Source organism: Gordionus sp. m RMFG-2023, chromosome 4 (assembly GCF_954871325.1).
Source record: "Gordionus sp. m RMFG-2023 chromosome 4, tfGorSpeb1-WG-v2, whole genome shotgun sequence".
Lineage (NCBI taxonomy): Eukaryota > Metazoa > Nematomorpha > Gordioida > Chordodea > Parachordodidae > Gordionus > Gordionus sp. m RMFG-2023.
In genome coordinates this window covers 26512828-26530929 of record NC_088778.1, presented here as the reverse complement: position 1 = coordinate 26530929, position 18102 = coordinate 26512828, and the positions used below count along the sequence as shown (strand labels likewise).

The window sequence follows — 18102 nt, the reverse complement described above, 5'->3', positions numbered from 1 at the left end:
TTTATCATTTTTTTGTTTATACAGGTTTTGCATCTAACCTGTACATTGTCTTTTTAACTTTTATTTAAAAAAAATTTCCATATAAAATTTTAAGATATGGATATGATTTCACGGGAACTTATTTCCATAATTTAAATTTCACTACCGTGTGTTAATCATCCTACAAATTAAAAAATTATTACATAAAATTGGTATTGATATTCTATCGAGTTACATTTATATTTAAAATATAATCTTTAGATATTTCGTTTTGGTGTTGTTATTTTTTTATCTATCTACCTAGTTTGATTGTAATTATATTAAAAATATGGTGGAAAAAAAAATAAGGAAAATTAATATAAGATTCTCGAAGAAAATAAGATATATACTGTGTGTAATGAAACATGAATATTAAATAGAATCTGTATCTTTTGTCAAGAAAATGATAATGATACAAGATTCTTTTCAGAATAAAGGATATTAGATGCAGATACTACTATCTTATTAAAAATGACAAGAAGATGATCTTGTATCTTCTATCTCAGATACAAGTATTCGCGGTGTCCAACTCTGCCTATGCTTATGCATAGGAGAATCAAAGCCTTAAAAAGTCAAAAATACGATAAGTATGTTTTAGTTTTATATGTTTATGAACATGAAACCAACAAAAGAATATTAGAAGGATTAATGATTTTTAAATTAAATTCTCAATTCTATATTTTAATCATTTTTGGCGTTGTTTAGCAAATATTTATTAATTTAGTAATTATCCTTGATTTTTAAGCTCATATGATAAAAAATATCTATCCCTAAAAAAATATTTCTCAGAAATTTATAATGCCAGATAATGAATAGCAAAGATAACACTGTTGCCGATTTTCAGGTAAGATTAACTTAAATTTATATATTTTAATTTATTTTTAAGGCTTGTACTGGTATTGAAGATGTCGGATTAGCATTTAAATATTTAGAAGATCATCAATGGAATTTAATCGTAAATATACTTATTCATTTTTATTATTATATTTAATTCATTATAGGATGCAGTTAACTCTGCTATGAAAAATGATAATATTGTTGATATAAATTATAAAGGCGATGATATATCTATAATATCTCCTAGTCAGGTAATTTAAAAAAAAATTTATCATCATTTTTAGTTTATTTACTATTTTATTTTAACATATTAGGCTACCACATCCTTAAATAACATATATTCAGCCAATTCGTCATCTAGTCATAAAGTTAATCCTTTAATAAACACATCATCCTTAACCAAGAATACAAATAATATGGGGCCAAAAATTTTAATTTTTAATATTACTTATAAAGATAAAACCTCAGTTATAAAAGTTTTGGAATCTCAAACTGTTGGTAGATAATTATTGAACACTTCTAAATATATGACTTTATTTGCAGGCAAACTTAAAGAATATATAGAAGAAAGATTTAAAATACCCACAAAAGAAATATATTTATCTGGGTGGTATAATAATCTGAAAGTTTTTAATTATGTATGTATTTTTTAAAAAAAATATGATATATTAAAATCTATATTGAATTTTTTTAGACTATATTATCATCATTATCCTTGCCAATTGAAAATAATTTACAACTTTCAAAATTATCACATATGACCTCTGGGAAAATACCATCCTCAAAGTTTTCCCTTAACATTTCTAAAACTAATTTACAATAATAAAAATTAAAACATAATACAATCATTTATATTAGATAAAATACTCTCCTTCTCAATGACCTCAATAAATTAGTTATGATTCTACTCTCTTTTTTAAAGGAGGGGGGAGGGGTCAAAGTTTTCTTATTAATATCTTATTCATAATTTTGAGACAACAGACTTTGAAAATGTATTTTTAATTAAAATTATTTTTGAAAAATAATTATGTCAGAGACTTTCTGGGCAGGTCATATTTTAATATTTAATATATCTGAGCTGGACCCTAAATTTTGATTTTTTTTAAAAAAAAAATTACCCATGTTGTGCCTAAATTTTTTTTATACTTTTATTCTTTCTCAATGTTCTTTTAAAAACTTTTGATTTGAAGTATTCAGTTTAATCCCATTTATAAATATCACCCCCCTCCCCTCCCTACCTCTTTCCTTAAATACTGAAATGATCATTTATATTTGATTGAGATCCCTACCTCTTTCCTTAAATACTGAAATGATCATTTATATTTGATTGAGAGTGACCTATTCAAAATAATTACTAATATATTTTATGTAGACTCCCTTTTGCCTTTTTCAATAAAATTCTAAATGTATTACCATATTTCAAATGTATTTTTATTGTTTTTGTTTTTCCAGTGAATCCCAATCCAAGCGCCTTTACACACTTTACATAAAGAATTGCTGGAAAGATCAAAAATACACTCTACAAATGCCGGGTGACAAAACTATAAAAGAGGTATATATATATACATTGAATATTTAAAAAAATTGAGATTTTTTTAAACATAAACAATTTTTTGCTACCTTAGGCCCCCTCTCAGAGATTATAACATAAGAGTTTTAGCCCTTAATATTTTTAAAAAGGTGGTTCATCCACTATTCAAGTCTGTCACTGAAGTGATTTTTGACCACTCCAACACCTCCTGCATATTACACTTGGTGGCATGGCAACACGATATGAATTTTTAATTATAATTAAGTAATGTATTAAAGTATTCATTATTTATGAATTTAAGAAGAAAAAAATAAATAATTAAATATATATTAAAACTTATTATAAAATGAGATTTGTCAATATAAAGTGATAAAGATAATGAGGATGGAAAGGAGAATTACCCATTTTTAAGGGTAAATTTATTCATAATTATTTTTAACAATTTGTTCATTTTTTTTTTGAATTATTAGTTTTCCTATCTGATCCCTTTTCTCAAAAATATTAATGCATTCATCTTAATGAGACATTTTATTAGACAAACACGGCATATCATATGGAAAAAACATGAGAAAAAATAACTAATTGTATTAATTATATTTTTTGGGATAAATAATAGATATGAAAAAATTTGATTATATAAAGATATTATTATTTTTTATTTTAATTTAGTTTTTTTTCTGTATTTAAAAATTTCTTAAATTTTGTTATTGGAGTTTAGATATATAATAATATAAAAAGAAAATTTTTTAAAGTGTCTAAGTATCTATAGTCGGTCATAAAGGAAACATTTTAAAGTGTTTAAATATTCATGGTCGGTCATAAAAGTGCTGCCGTGATGACCTATAGCTTTTATGACCGATTATGGATATTTGGACATTTAAAATTTTTCTTTTATGACTGACTATAGATACTTAGACACTTTAAAATTTATTTTTATTTTTATTTTATTATATATCTAAATTCCAATAATACAATTTTCGAATTTTTAAAATTCGTAAAAAAGCTAAAATTTAAAATGATAAATTTTTTTTTGTTTTTTAAAAAAAATAAATATTATATAATCAAATTTTTTCATATTTATTTTTGTTTTCACCTCAATTATTATATATATAGATAAATATGAATAATACACTATAATAATATAACATGTCCCCCTTTTCTAGGTAAATATCTGGGTTACCCCATATATCAATTTACGTGAAATAAAAACAAAAATCACAATCAGTATCTATCAACTATATATATAATATGCTAAAACTAGATAGAAAAATAAATTTATATTAACTATACTTTAAAAATAAATAAAAATCAATTCAATAAAAAAAAAACCAAAAATTTTTAATTTTTTATTAACTCCGGGGCATTAGTTAACACTTAATCCAACCATTTCTCTGAAATTTTTACTTGTCCTGCCAATCATTCTTGCGCCATTACCTTTCCATCTAGTCTTTTGTATGCCACACACATCTATATGACTTATATGCAGTGCATCGATCACTTCTTCCGCTCTTCGCGTCATGCTCCCAACATTTCATGTCGTATCGTAACTCTTACTTTATCCCCCCTAAACTGGTTTATGTATATAAATTACTTGCATTTTTGGTTCTAACCGGTTCCCGAGTGATGCCTGGATATTTTAAAATGGCTTTCAGTTGATTCTAGTTCCATGTCTAATGTTGTTAAACCGTTCGATTTGAGCCGATTTTTAAAAATGAGCTAATTCAATATTTTTTTCCAGAAAATATTACGCACCTTTTTTAAAAAATTGGCTTAACGAGCTGTTTTACAACACTACCCAGTTTTATGTTCTAATGTCGGTTTCTAAACTCAGTTTAACTATTTACTAATTTACCATCTCAATATTTATAAAAGAGAGGGATTTAAGAAGAAGAAAAAGGACAAAAAAGATGGTGATATATAAAATATAATTTATGGTTAAAATTGCCTTTATAAAATTAATAATCTTTCTAAATATGTTCTTTTTTTTTAAAAAAAAATATGTATCCTACTATTGCACAAAAGTTAAAAGACACGTTCGCCGAGATGTCATCTATCCCAACAAAAGACCAGGAATGGATCGGGTTTCCTTTCGAAATTATCAGTGATTCGGTATTTCGGCAAATATATATTTTTGTTAAAAAATTCTTTATTATCAGCTTTTTGGCTTCGAACTTTAATTCTTGTTTACTTGAAGGGTTATAACTTATTAACTTTTTTTTTAGCACTTAAGATACCTTTCTTCATTATCTTACATTTTCTTTTCACGATTTATTTAAGTTTTGATGATCAAAATCAAATGATTTATAAAAAATTATAATTTATTTTGCAAGGTAACCCTAAATAAAACCGGTATAAATTTTCCTACGCAAGATTTTGAAGTGTTCAATAAAGCTAGCGATAGCAATTTACTATCCCATACATCTAATGGCAGGTCCTCTGTGGACGAGGTTGGTTTACATTTAAAAATTGAATAAATATACACTTTCATTATATATATTATTTAGTTTTTTCAGGTATCATTTGCTAAGTAGGGTAAGTTACGCGGAAGAAAGATATATATGAAGATAAAAAGATGAGCAGTATTTTTACAAATTATATTCAAAAATTAAGGTAGACCTTAAAATAAGAAATTAACGGAATTAAAACTAAAGTAAAGTAAGTTTAGGTTAAATATCAGAGTTGTTAAAGTATCTAGATACAAAAATTTGGTATCTGTATAGATTCATTTTTAGGCTATGTAACTGTATACATATCCATTTAAAAAGTATAACTCCTAAATATATATATTTTAAAAAACAATGAATATAAAAAAATATCATGTTAGGACGAGCCTATGATGATAGCTCATCTGCCACCCCCGACCTCCTCGAAAATTTTCTCAAATATCCATGAGACACAAGAAGAAGGTGAAGGGGACGAAGAGTTCCTCGATAGCTCAGATAATTTTGGTGTGTTCGATGCCCCTTGCTCCTCCTTCAAGCTGTCCAACCAACAACCTTTAAGTAATTTTAGACATTAAAAAATTATTATTTAATTATTATATATTGTGTATTCATAGAAGGAAAAGAAAAAAGGATGGAAAGAAAGAAGTAAATTCTATTTGGCCTATAATAAGATAGAAAAAAATACGAAATTTTTAGAAGGACTTTTGTAATTATTATTTATTTAAAAAAAAAAAAATTATGTAAATCTCAAGTAATTAATATAAATTACGCGACAGTCCTGTAAAGCCCCACTTAAAACAAATTTTTTAATATGGGGTATAATGACCCGATTCGAATATTTTTTTGAAAAACGATTAAATTATTTTTGCTGGCCATCGTGTTATTTCCCACTAATTTATATGCTAGCTGATCACCTAAAACATATCGTTCCCGTTCTAAATCGCTAAAACAAAAATCGCTAAAAATTGGGAACATGGTTTATATCTCCTAGAAAATTTTTAAAGTAAATTTGAAATTAATATTACTAGATACTAAGGAATTTTCTAGGAGATATAAACCATGTTCCCAATTTTTAGCGATTTTTGTTTTAGCGATTTAGAACCTATCCCAACATAATATATTCTTATTTATAAAGCAAAAAATATGCAGATAAAAATATGTAATATATATACATATATATATTAATTTATGAAAACTTATTTTTTCCCCAAAAATACTCAAAGTTTTACCGAATACTATCGACGTGGTGGAAGGACAGATTCATTTCGTTAATCAATTCGAATTAAGGTAATTGATATAAGATATTTTTTTAAATTTTTAAATAATGACCTTTTTATAACGGGAATTAAAATTTTATTAAATTTTGTATTTGCCCATTTAAACTAATATTTTAACTATAAGTTTGACTTTTAGATCTATTCAAGGTATATATTCTAAGTAATCGGGTAATTCCATTTCCCCTTTTCCCCCCATTTTACATGCCTTATACTATAAGTGATAAAAAAATTTTTTTGAATGAATGCTTATTTTTTGGTTATATATCATTATGTCTTGTTTTTAAATATTCTTTAAAAAAAAATTAATTTTGGTCTGAACACTTATTGAACATAATAAGAATATAAAAATAAAATTAAACAAAATGAGATTCAATTTTTTAAAAATGGCCGTGTTTATATCAGATGACTTGGTCTTTAATATTTTGATTGATTAGTTCCGAATTGATATGTTCAATTATTTTATTTTAGTATTTTTTTTAATTGTCGATATCGAGCATTATAATTAATTTTGTTAAGCGGCTTGATTTAGCCGATTTTAAATCAAGATCTTAGCCAAAATAGTATTACGCAATCTAGATTTTTTTTAGCAAATGTCCAAATCTTTCTGCCACCTATGAACTAAATTGCCAGACTCTTAATTATTTTATGGCTAAAATAATGGGTCAGTCATTTTTAAAAATCGATCCTTTTAACAAAATTATAATTCCTCAGCCGACGATAGAGTAAATTCCACATCATTTATTTAAAGCATGGATAAAAATTTTAACTTATTAATGAGATTAATGTCCCATTGCAAAGTCTCTTAAGTGACATATTTTTTGCAGAGTGGGAAAAGAAAAAAGTAGTCTATTATTTACAGTGTTGTTATATGAATGGTCAAATATGGACAAATTCAAATTAATGTTTTTTTAAAATCAATATTAACTTTATATATATATGTATATATAATTGTAAAATGAATCTATTATATTAATTTTATAATATTTTTTAAATTCCTTGTCATTCAATAACTTATCTTCCGCTCTCTCCATGGCAAGGTCTTGTCCTGATTCATATTCAATATTTTTTAATCCATTTTCCTCTTGCCGAGATCTTCAATCGATTTCTTTTAAGTAAGAATAATACCCCAAATTGGCCAATTTCTTTCCTAAGAATTGAACTAGGAATTGTTAGTAAAATGCCATTTATCTTAACAGACATGGTGGGGAAACCTTATTCCACTAACTTGAGGCCGGAATCTGATTATTTCTTGTGGAAGTTACTGCTTTCCACATAATTTGCTATTTAACATGCCGCTTTTGCTTTTAAAATATATGATATCACTTGAAATATTTTGATCATCACCACATTGTAAAAGGCATTTCTAAACATATTTGTATTTTTATTTCTTCAGATTTTTTTAGAGTATTTGACCAGGTCTAATACTCGCCCAATCAATTGACTGAATTTGACCGGTCAGTTGACCGACTTGCAAATCTTGATTTTATAGGTCTTGAATATTAATAATTATTAGAAACATGTTTTTTATTTTCATAGGGGGTAAATAGTACCATCTCTAAGTCTAACAATGTCTAAAAGAAATATTATGTGGCATGTACAATAAGATTGTAGAAAGCTTTATAATAATTGTTATAAATTGTTACTAAAGATAAAAAAAAATTTTGATTTGTATTTAAAAAATTAAGATACGGGAAAACGCATCCGCAATTCTTTATCGGAACTATGCAACACGCCCTGGATGCCTCATGTAACCTTCCCATATTAGAAGTTATTTTTACTTAAAAACAAATATAATAAAATTATGAGCTGTTTTTATATTATGATAATTTACTAGCTTGTTAGAGTATCTCATTTTGTTACCTAAAAAAATATCTTTTCAAATCGAGTAAGAGATTAAAATGCGATATCATAAATTTTTTTTTTAAAAAAAGTTTCATGCCAATTTTTTTGTATATTGATTAATATATTTTTAAAAAAAATACAACTGAGACCGTGTCCTAGTTTGTTTTATTTCTAAACAGTCGCCATCTTTTCTGAACATTCATCTGTTGTCTGTTTAACCGTCTTTTCTAAGCAGTCGTGTTTAGTCGCCTTTTCAAAACGGTCGTCTGTTGTCTGTTTAGCCGTTTTCTATAAGAAGTTTTCTATTTAGTCGCCTTTTCAAAACAGTCGTCTGTTTAACTGTCTATATAGCTTCCTCTAAACCTTAAAAAGAAAGGGTTATTTAGATTTAAGTAATTGGTAACGATAATTTGTTTTGTTTGTGCCAAAAAAAATTATATTTATTTAATAAACTTAAAACACACCAAAATGGGATGTCAACGTTCGGCTAAACGGAAATAAGTTTGAAATAGAAGACAAATCAAGGCACGGCCTCGCGATATAATATTTTGAGCATTTTTTTGAGAAAATTTGTTTTCTAAATGTATTCTCTATAAAATACGAATTTTTTTTAGCGCAAATTACTCGTTGTATACCTCCACCACGAAAAAAGCATTTTATCTAACATATTTATCAGTTTAAACCTATGCTCCGAAACGGTTATCAACTACCTCAACGCGAATTTTATATTATGGCCTTGGGACGTTACCCACACATCTAACAAAGAATTGTAAGTTACTACCACCTCCCCCCCCCCTTCCCCTCATGCACACCAGAATTCGCCTTATCGAGCCAAGAGGCTCGAACCGAAGGGATTTAATTATTAAAATCTGGCCCGATTCGACTCAAACAATGAAATTCGAATCCTTGAAACTCCACTTTTAAAAGAAAAAGGATTACATTTTTCTAATAATTTATTCAGTGGCCTCGTTAGTTATTACCACCATTTTGGAATTAGTCCCGACAAGCTCCGAGTCGGGCCTATCCCAATTCGGGTGTAGAACCGACTCGGTTTATTATTTTTTAAATCGGTCGATAATAAACGGGCCGGAGAGGGGCGTGCGAGGGTCGGACCGCATAAATATATTCAGTACAGGGCTTTAGCATTCGCATAACATAATAATGTAAAACTTATCGATCTTATAGTGTTAATAAAAATATGAAGGTATGATTTATAAATTGATCCATTTTATTCATATCGCGATGTAAGGGGCTATTCCGTGACAAATCGATCAAAAAGGTAAGCGGAAAATAATTCCCCGGAGAAAAAAATCCCCAATAATAATTCTTAGAAAATAATATTACGGAATTGATTTTCTCAAAATTTTTTAATATATTATTTGAGGATTTTTATTCCATGGATATATTTATTAGGAATTTTTTCTCATATTTTTTTTAATTTAAAATTTTTTAATATCTTAAAAAACGGGGATTTTTTATTTCCGTGGAATTTTCCTAGATTCGATCAAAAAAGGTTCATTTTCCGAATGACTTTGCATGATGTTTATATATGTTGTGCGGATTTATAATTTTTTGAGGCTCTAACTCAATAAGTTTCGGAGATTACCTGATCAAAGCTAAAAAAAAAAAAGATAGCCTCTTTCCTAATTCGAAAAAAACCGATAAAAATAAGAGATTACTCAATAATATGAATGACAGAGAGAGACCTAATCATTAAATAACACTTGAATCACTTACTTAAAAAAAATTTTTTTTTAAAAAAAGAAGAGATTTTAATAGAGCATAATATTTTCTAAAAATGGATAAAATTAGGCTGGGAATAACCATTGTTTTTTAAGTTATTTAATTTTTTAACGATAAAAAGAGTCATTGGCTATATGCTAAAAAATCTGAATGATTATTTTTTTTTGAATATATAATTATAAAACAACATTTATTTAATTTTTAATTAAAATATCATTATTTAGTAGTGCTGTAAAGTAACATAAAAAAAATATGTCCTTATTTAATATTATTTTATTTAAGAAAAAAAATTGAATCAGAATATTCTTATTTTTTATATTGGATCCGTTTTTTAGAAAATATTTTGAATATCGAATCGGTGATAAAAATTGAGAATCGGACAGCTCTAACGTAAGCCCTTTTAATATATGAATAAAGATATCGCAATAAATAAGTTGATATAAATTTCATGCATAAATCACACTTATAATACTTATGCCAGATAAAAATCCAACTTTTTTAAAAAAAAACAGATTTTTTTTGATTATTATAAGGATAAAAATCATTTATTTAAAATACAAATAAATGAAATGCTAGATTTTTACGTATAACAACGATCAAATTCGGCAAAATCTTGGAAAACACGCTAAAAACCACAAACGTTAACGAATACCCGTGCCTTATCGTTTTTCAAAAATGCAGAGGCCAATTTGATATTCTCAACATTTTTAAAGGTAAAAAGAAGAACGTTCAATTTGATTTGTGAGCAATAAATGTATTAAAATATAAGGCTGGATTTATAGTGATATCCGATACGATTTAACAGCCGATGGATTTTTAAAATATGTTTAATGGGATCAATTTTTTTAAAATTAATATTTATTTTATCTTTAATTCTTTTCATACTAAGCAAAGAATTATTGATTTTTATAAAGAAAAATTGATCTCATTAAAAGATTTTTAAAATTGAGCAGCTGTTAAATCATGTATCGGTCCTATTGTTAACACAGCCTAACTTTCCATAGGTGGTAAAGTTGATACGTAATAATATACACATTGGGTAAGAAAAGGAAGAAGGAAATTTATTTGAAGAATAGGTTATCATTTCCTAGACAAACATATTATAGGACTTACTTATCCACCTAAAAACCAAACGATAAAATTCTCTTTTGGAAAAAAATTATCGCTTGCTTTTTTTTTTGAAGAAAATGTTACTCAACAGTAAATATTAATTATTAAATTTGCTCTTTAAAATATATTAGGAAGCACTTGTTTGGAAGATTTAATGACCACATTGATCCACTCGGTCGACATGTTTAGAAATAATCAACAATCATCTCTACAAGAAGAAGTTTGGATTATTTTAATTTTTATTAAATTTTGATATCATAATATTTTGCCCAAATTATTAGAAACAAAAATAAAGATATTTTTAACATAGTATAATCTTTCCAAAGATTAGTCATGTGCGGTTACCTTTCGACCATCAGATAATATATAAATCGTATTTTTGCCTTGTAAAATATTTCAAAATTGCAATGAGAAATACTATTATATAAACAATTTCAACATTATCATTTTTTTGCATCAGGAGAATGGCTGTTAGGCCTCATTTATAGTAAACGCGTTATATTCAAGCGTTGCATTATTTACAAGCAAATAAATTATAATTTATAAATATGGAACGTTATGATAGCGCATAAAATTTGAAAAACTTATGTTCCGACTTATATATCTAAAATTATTGACGCTATGAAGAAGCAGCTGTGATATCGATAGCGTAAAATAATGCAAAGCTTGAATATAAGGCGTTCGTTATAAATGAGATCTTATATAAATATAATTTATATCAACTTATTTTTTTAAGTTTTTTATAAACCGAAAATTTTGACACTTTAAAAAAAAATGTTTTAAAGATGGAAAGAGACACGAGGGAAAATATAAAACGCGAACAAGATGAGGCGTATCGTTTGTCACTTGAAACGGATAAAGCCAAAGTTGATACTCCATTAAAAAAAATTTTTGCTTAAAAAATAAAATATTCTTAAATTCTTTCTCAATTTTTTTATAAGGCTCTGATCATCACATCAAAAAAAAAAATTAAAAATATATTTGTAAAATATTTAAAAACTTTTTAAATCTAGATTTCCTTAAAAAAGAGTTAATTTTTTTTAAACATGCTTTGGACTTAGAGAAACGTGATTTTTATAAATTTATTTATATATAGAAAATAGCTCGCGTAAAAGAAATCGAACAGGAACAGCTGATCCAAAAACTTAAGGAGGAAGAAGACGAGTTTAAGATGAAAGAGAAAGAAGTTAAAAACCAATTTTTAATCTTTATAAAATAATTTAAGTAATTTTTCGTGAAAATATATGTTCTATTATTTGGGCTGTTAAAATGGACTTAAAAAAATGGTTCTCATTTTGAATTTTTTTTTTAATGGAGGCAGTTCCAGATTCCTGAAGTTTTTAAGAATTGTTTTTTTTAAAGAAAGGTTTGTTTTAGTTCTTATTAGAGATCTGCACCGAAACTATTTTTTAAAATATAATTTCGGTTAGGGCTTAAATATTTTAAAAAAAATTCTGGCTGGGTTGTGCCGGGCTTAAATTTTTAAATGTAATATTCAATAATTTTGTGAAAAATTGGATATATTTTTAATATTTTTTTTACAATTAAAAAATATTAAATTTTTTTTACAATTAAAAAATATTAAATTTTTTTAATGTTTAAATAAATTCAGTTTCGAGACAAATAGAAAAAATACGTACAGCAGACAATTTTTTTAAAAATTTCGGGCTGGGCTTGACAAATTGGCTCGGTTGCAAATCACTAGTACTTATATCTGACTCTGTTCCAAGAGTTTTGTTTTAAATCGGAGGAAATAGGCTTATATTTCTGAACCAAAATTTCAATAACTTCGTTTCGTGCAGAGTCACAAACCTTAAGTAGTATCGGCTGTTGAAAGCCAATCATTAAAAATACCTATTCCATACTATCATAGTGGCATCCGATCCAATAAGATTTAACAGCTGATCGATTTTAAAATTTGTTTATGAGATCCATTTTTAAATTAGATTATTATCACGAATAGAATTAAAAATAATATTATTAAAGAAAAATTGATCTTATAAACAGATTTAAAAAAGATTGATCAGCTGTTAAATTGTGTCGTATCAGATCATGAATGCCGATTTATTTTATTTTAATAATATATGTTTGAGGGAATGGAAATCCGACGTTAACAAACTTCAAAAAAATTATAATTTTCTTTTAAATTCCAAAAATTAGAAAAGGAGACAAAATTACCATAAATAAATGTTATAAACTTAAAAATTTAATTCCAATTTTTATATACTAATTATAAACATAAAAATAAAAGGCAATAAAAATGTCCTTAGCTGATAGCCTACCAGAAGAACCTCCCAAGGATTGCGTATCGCCCGTAACCACTATAAAAATCCGCTGTATAAACCAAAGCAAAACGTTTCAAAGAAGATTTTTGGCCAGCACAAAGTTGGAAATTCTGTTAAATTATATAGCCTCGTTAGGATTCGACCAAAAAGAATACAGCTACATGACTTATTGGCCTACGTTCGATGTAAAAAAAGGAGGCTAAATTTTACCACATAGGAATTTTAGATTTCCAATATTTATTTAAACGATAGTAAATAAATAAATTAATAAATAGGTGTATTTAGATCGACAGCATTTATAGTATTTACCTAGACTAATGCCCTTTATTTAAATGCATTTTGAAGCGTCAATACACAATAAGTGACACACCATTTTTTGTTTCCCATATGATCGTTTATATTAGGAAACCAAAATGACTTGCCACCAGCTGATTTTACATTGATATACATTTTAATGAATATAATCAAATCGTCAGTCTAGATATTATCATCTTTAATAGTGGAGACGGGCATCCGATCCATCGAAAGTAAATCTTATTAAAAATGATATACGTGTTCATAGTTGTATGCCACTCGATCAGTCCCTAAAAATGTAACTGTTAAACATTTATGTCATATATAATGAGATTGACTCTTGACGAACCGGAAATCCGTTTCCACCACGAAAGGAGCCTCGGCCTATACCTCAAATTTCTGTTAATTACTACTTCTATAATTTCTATTATTATTATAAAAATAATTAAAGATATCGCAATTAAACCCCAACGAAACCCTGAAAACGCATAATCTTTATCCTCAAGTTTCCCTAACTATAACCGAGAGGGTTGAATAAACCTATTTTAATTCAATATTATTATCATTTATAAAAAAAAAATGTTTCTTATTTATAATTAAATTACCGTCGCTTTCAAATATTTTGATATCTTTTATTTGATAAGATTATATATATAAATATATCCAATATAATAATATTATATACATTTTACAACTCTTAATTTTTTTTAAAAAAATATATAAGATGATATATATATAAGTATTGTTACTTATTTATATATAATATTTTTTTTATTATTGCATTTAATAATAAAAAAAAATTTCCAATTGTTTTTTTGCATATGAAAATATTTAATTTTTAAAAATGAAAAAAAATATAATTAATTTTTTCTGGTTATTTCTAATAGGATGATGCATGTACAATAAAAATTTTAAAAAAAATAAACTCAAAAATTCTAATATATACTTATATAAGTTGTAAAAATAAATTTTTTTTTTGAGAAGAAATTAATAATTAGACTAATATTATTTTATAATATATCAATTTATCAAAAAAATAATAATTCTTTTTACATGTTATGTATAATAAGTACATATCATTTATGAAATATTTATAATCAAATTATTTATGTTTTTGCCCTAATAAAATTTATAAATAATATACAATGTGTAAAATATATTGGTAAAATAAACATAATATATTTGAATGATCTTAAATTTGAATAGATACTTTTTATTGACAATATTTTAAAAGTAATATTTTTTTAAAAAACACGATTTTTTGTTAATACTTATGTTTATCTGTGTGTGTGTAAATAAAATAACAAAAAAATATTTAACATGATTAAGTAAAGGAGAACTAATTATTCCTCCACTAAAAAATAATATTTTGATTTTTTTAAATAAATTAATATTCCAATAATAACATTTACATATAAATTAAATATTAAACAAAGATGTTGTCTGAGTGTAAAATCCGAGTTGATTAAAATTACGATATTAATTTATTCAACGGGTTGCAATACGCGAATACATTTTCTTTTTGTCATAAATAATTTGTTTAGCTTGCGACAGCCATTATAAGGTCTGTTCCTTTTTCTTTTTCTCCACTAGATGATTCTAAACTAGAGTCGGTGGACGAAGAATTATTGCTGTTACTATTCACTTTTAGAAAATAAGAAAAAAAAATTGAATATTGTTAGAGAATCACCTAACACTTTTGTTAATTATCAAGAGATTTAGAACGCCTAAACTAAAAAAAACAAACTAGGGGTCCAGGTTCTTAGATTTTTTTTGACCTATTTCTAAATTGTTAATAGAACAAATGGGGGGGGGGATTTACTCTTACCAATAAATGTTTAAAAAAATGATTAACGCAACATGCAACTTTTATTAGAATCAATTCATGGAAATTTTAAAGATGGGTTCCGGTTTCCAGGTTTATCCCAATTCCGGTCTGACTTCGGTCCCAAAGTGATAATTTATATACTTGTCGTATTGGGATATGGAATTCATGGTGATTTGGAATTTCTCAATTTTAAATTATTATATTAACCTTTTGACAGGCTGTGGGTATCGATAAATAATCACATAAATATGATTGAATTTTTATTGAACGATTAGAGTGTTTTAAACAAAATCCCATCCAAACAATATCTAAATATTAGGGCTATGCCGATATTAAATGTCGGATCGGCGTCGATATTTACACCGATACGATCCATATTTGTTTTATTTTATAAATAATTTCATAATAAAATAAAATTTATTTGTTGTAATGTTTAAATAATAGTTTAAAACTTTACCTATTTTTTATATTATCTGCAACAATTAAAATATCTAACGATCGCATTAGCTAATGATAGCTCGATTTAGCCAATTTTAAAAACGGTTAACTCAAGATTTTGGCCATAAGTAAATTACAAGCTTATTGGTTTTGCCCACAGATAGCAGAAAGGTTTGGGGACTTCTATTGGTTTTCTAGGCTTAAGTAATAATATTTTGGTTATTTGTTCTAGCCCTTTAAAACTCGGCTAAATTAAAACTAGATTCATCCATAAACATTCCAAATATTAAATGAGATTATTAACTTTTGGAGAATTAAAAATAAAATACACTTAATCATTCATAAAAGTTAGTTGGTTTTTTTTTAAAAAATAGAAAATATTGGTATTTTTATAATACTGATACAAAAATAGATGATAAATAAAAATTAATATAAATTAGAGGATCGGTTTTTAGTAATACCGAATCGGTGAAAATGTGTGGATCGGCAGTCCTACTAAATATTACATATTGTGTGGGGTTAAATTTATATCATTAATTTTTTTATATAAATCTTCATTCCATATATTTAAATTTAAGGTAATCTGATGAACAAAAAGCATTAATTTTAATAATGATATATATTTTTTTTAGATAATTTACATGTTATATTTGCATAATATCATTTTTTAATGTCGTTTTATTTCCCCTCAATGAGAAGCCGTTTCAATAAATAACCACATGAAATTTTGACTGATTATATTTTTAATAAATGTAATCATGATAATAATATAATTCTGCTTCTTAAATAACTGATTTTTAAATATGAGAAATTTGATTTCACTGGAATTTGTATTCCAAGCATGTTATAAGAGTACCCATACTATTCTCTTGGCAAAATTATATGTATTGTAGGTATTATACGAATACATTTCCGGTCGAATCAGATGTTTCGATTATAAAAATGGCCATCAGTAAATTATTTAATATTAAAAGATTTCGAATCCTCATGAATACCATATCCCAATACATATTCATTAAGGTTCATTATAAATTTGTCAGTTTAAAGCGTTCACACGTTTATAAGAAGTTAAATGCCGAAAAAGGGAACAAAAAAAACAAGAACTAGAAAATATTTTTTTATTAGGTATCGTCGCCTAAAAATTATTATTAAATTGCTCTCCTGTAAAATTACAAAAAGGTGGAGTTATGAGTCCACGGTGTAGTAAATATTAATTGATCTAAAACCTATGCCAGAAGAAGACGATGCAATGCCAGAACTGTCCACGGTATTACCATTACTAATCGTATTATCGGTGTTGGAATTCGCGCTGTTAAGGTAACTATTTTCAATCCTGCTATCTTTATCTTTATTACTATCATTTTTAGCTTCCGGTTCACTATTTATTATCAAGGAACTTTCATTATTGTTGAAGGAGTCGGAAGGAGGGGTCGCGATATCTTTTCTCTCGGTGGGATCCAAAGGACTGCTCATATTATCGTCCGAATCGGTAGGCGATATGATAGGGAGTGGGGGTAACGAGTTTGATTTATCTATTCATTTATTTTAATATAGTTTAACACTTTATTCATTTGGCACTAACAATGTCAAACAGTATTATTATTATCAATCACGTCGGGTTGGCCTATTTTTATTTTAATCCGAAAAAAAAAATCAAGTCCGCCCTTTTTTTGAAAATATAGCTCAACCTTGAAGAAATTATTAATTAACCCGCACCTCATCTTTTGGAGATTTTCTTTGGCACGCGAATGTAGAACGCGCCGAATTCGCTGTTTTTACATTGCATAACTATATTCCTTAGTATCAAACTATCAAGATATTTTCTCACCCCCCCCCCCTCCCTATTTACTTATATTTCTTAAAGTTAAAGGCATAGTTCAGTGTAATTTTTTTTTAAGAATAGAAGGAAAAAAATGATTTTTGCTCCTATAAAAATTTACAACCAACAAATAAAATTCCTAAAATGGGGTTTATTCTCACTCCCTCACACTACATATATGTATATGATGTATGAGGTTTTGAAAAATTCATTGTTATGCTTCATATGAATCTGGGTTTTTAGAAAATTTTTAACGACTCAAATCATTCATAATATATGACGAGATGCAATACTATTGTGTTTATTTTTTTCTCTTATATTGTATTATTAGTTTCAAATTATTGTCTATATAAAGAGGAGAATAAAAAATTGTCATTTAAATAAAAGGGTTTAAGTTAGATAAATTGTTCTTGTTCATTAGAAAAGTTTTAGAGCAAGTATTATCGTTGACTTCAATTATGATATCTTAAAGAATGTATTTTAGATACAAAAAGATTGCTCCTACAGAAGCTAAACTTATAATAATAAATGTTGATAAGAGATAGAAATATTATTTAATCTTAGGTAATAATTATTGCTCCATTATATTTCGCGATAAATTCAAAAACAAAAATATGTCATTTGGTATATTACATA

General features: G+C 26.3%; 2 protein-coding genes across 5 annotated transcripts in view; one reads left to right on the top strand and one right to left on the bottom strand.

Moving 5' to 3' along the window:
* Window positions 1–774: 774 nt before the first annotated feature.
* LOC135928526 (FAS-associated factor 1-like) lies at window positions 775–14033 on the top strand. Its single transcript, XM_065464985.1, has 19 exons — window positions 775–862; window positions 905–973; window positions 1020–1106; window positions 1170–1353; window positions 1399–1493; window positions 1550–1641; window positions 2308–2407; window positions 4409–4495; window positions 4717–4833; window positions 5211–5388; window positions 6054–6117; window positions 7793–7874; window positions 8564–8718; window positions 10269–10405; window positions 10934–11022; window positions 11588–11668; window positions 11899–11988; window positions 13054–13272; window positions 13833–14033. The coding sequence occupies exons 1-19, from the start codon at window positions 827–829 to the stop codon at window positions 13917–13919; spliced, it is 2049 nt and encodes a 682-aa protein (XP_065321057.1). The 5' UTR covers window positions 775–826; the 3' UTR covers window positions 13920–14033.
* Window positions 14034–14639: 606 nt separating this feature from the next.
* Window positions 14640–18102, bottom strand: part of LOC135928525 (putative uncharacterized protein DDB_G0286901) — a 30631-nt gene continuing 27168 nt past the window's right edge. For 2 of the 4 annotated variants that reach the window (XM_065464983.1, XM_065464984.1), the window contains 2 exons: window positions 16874–17179; window positions 14640–15025 (listed from right to left, as the gene is read on the bottom strand). In XM_065464983.1, coding sequence (XP_065321055.1) covers window positions 14922–15025; window positions 16874–17179 — 410 coding nt within the window. In that variant the 3' untranslated portion in view covers window positions 14640–14921. The remainder of the gene's footprint in view (window positions 15026–16873; window positions 17180–18102) is intronic. The other 2 variants (XM_065464981.1, XM_065464982.1) reach the window with 2 other exon arrangements.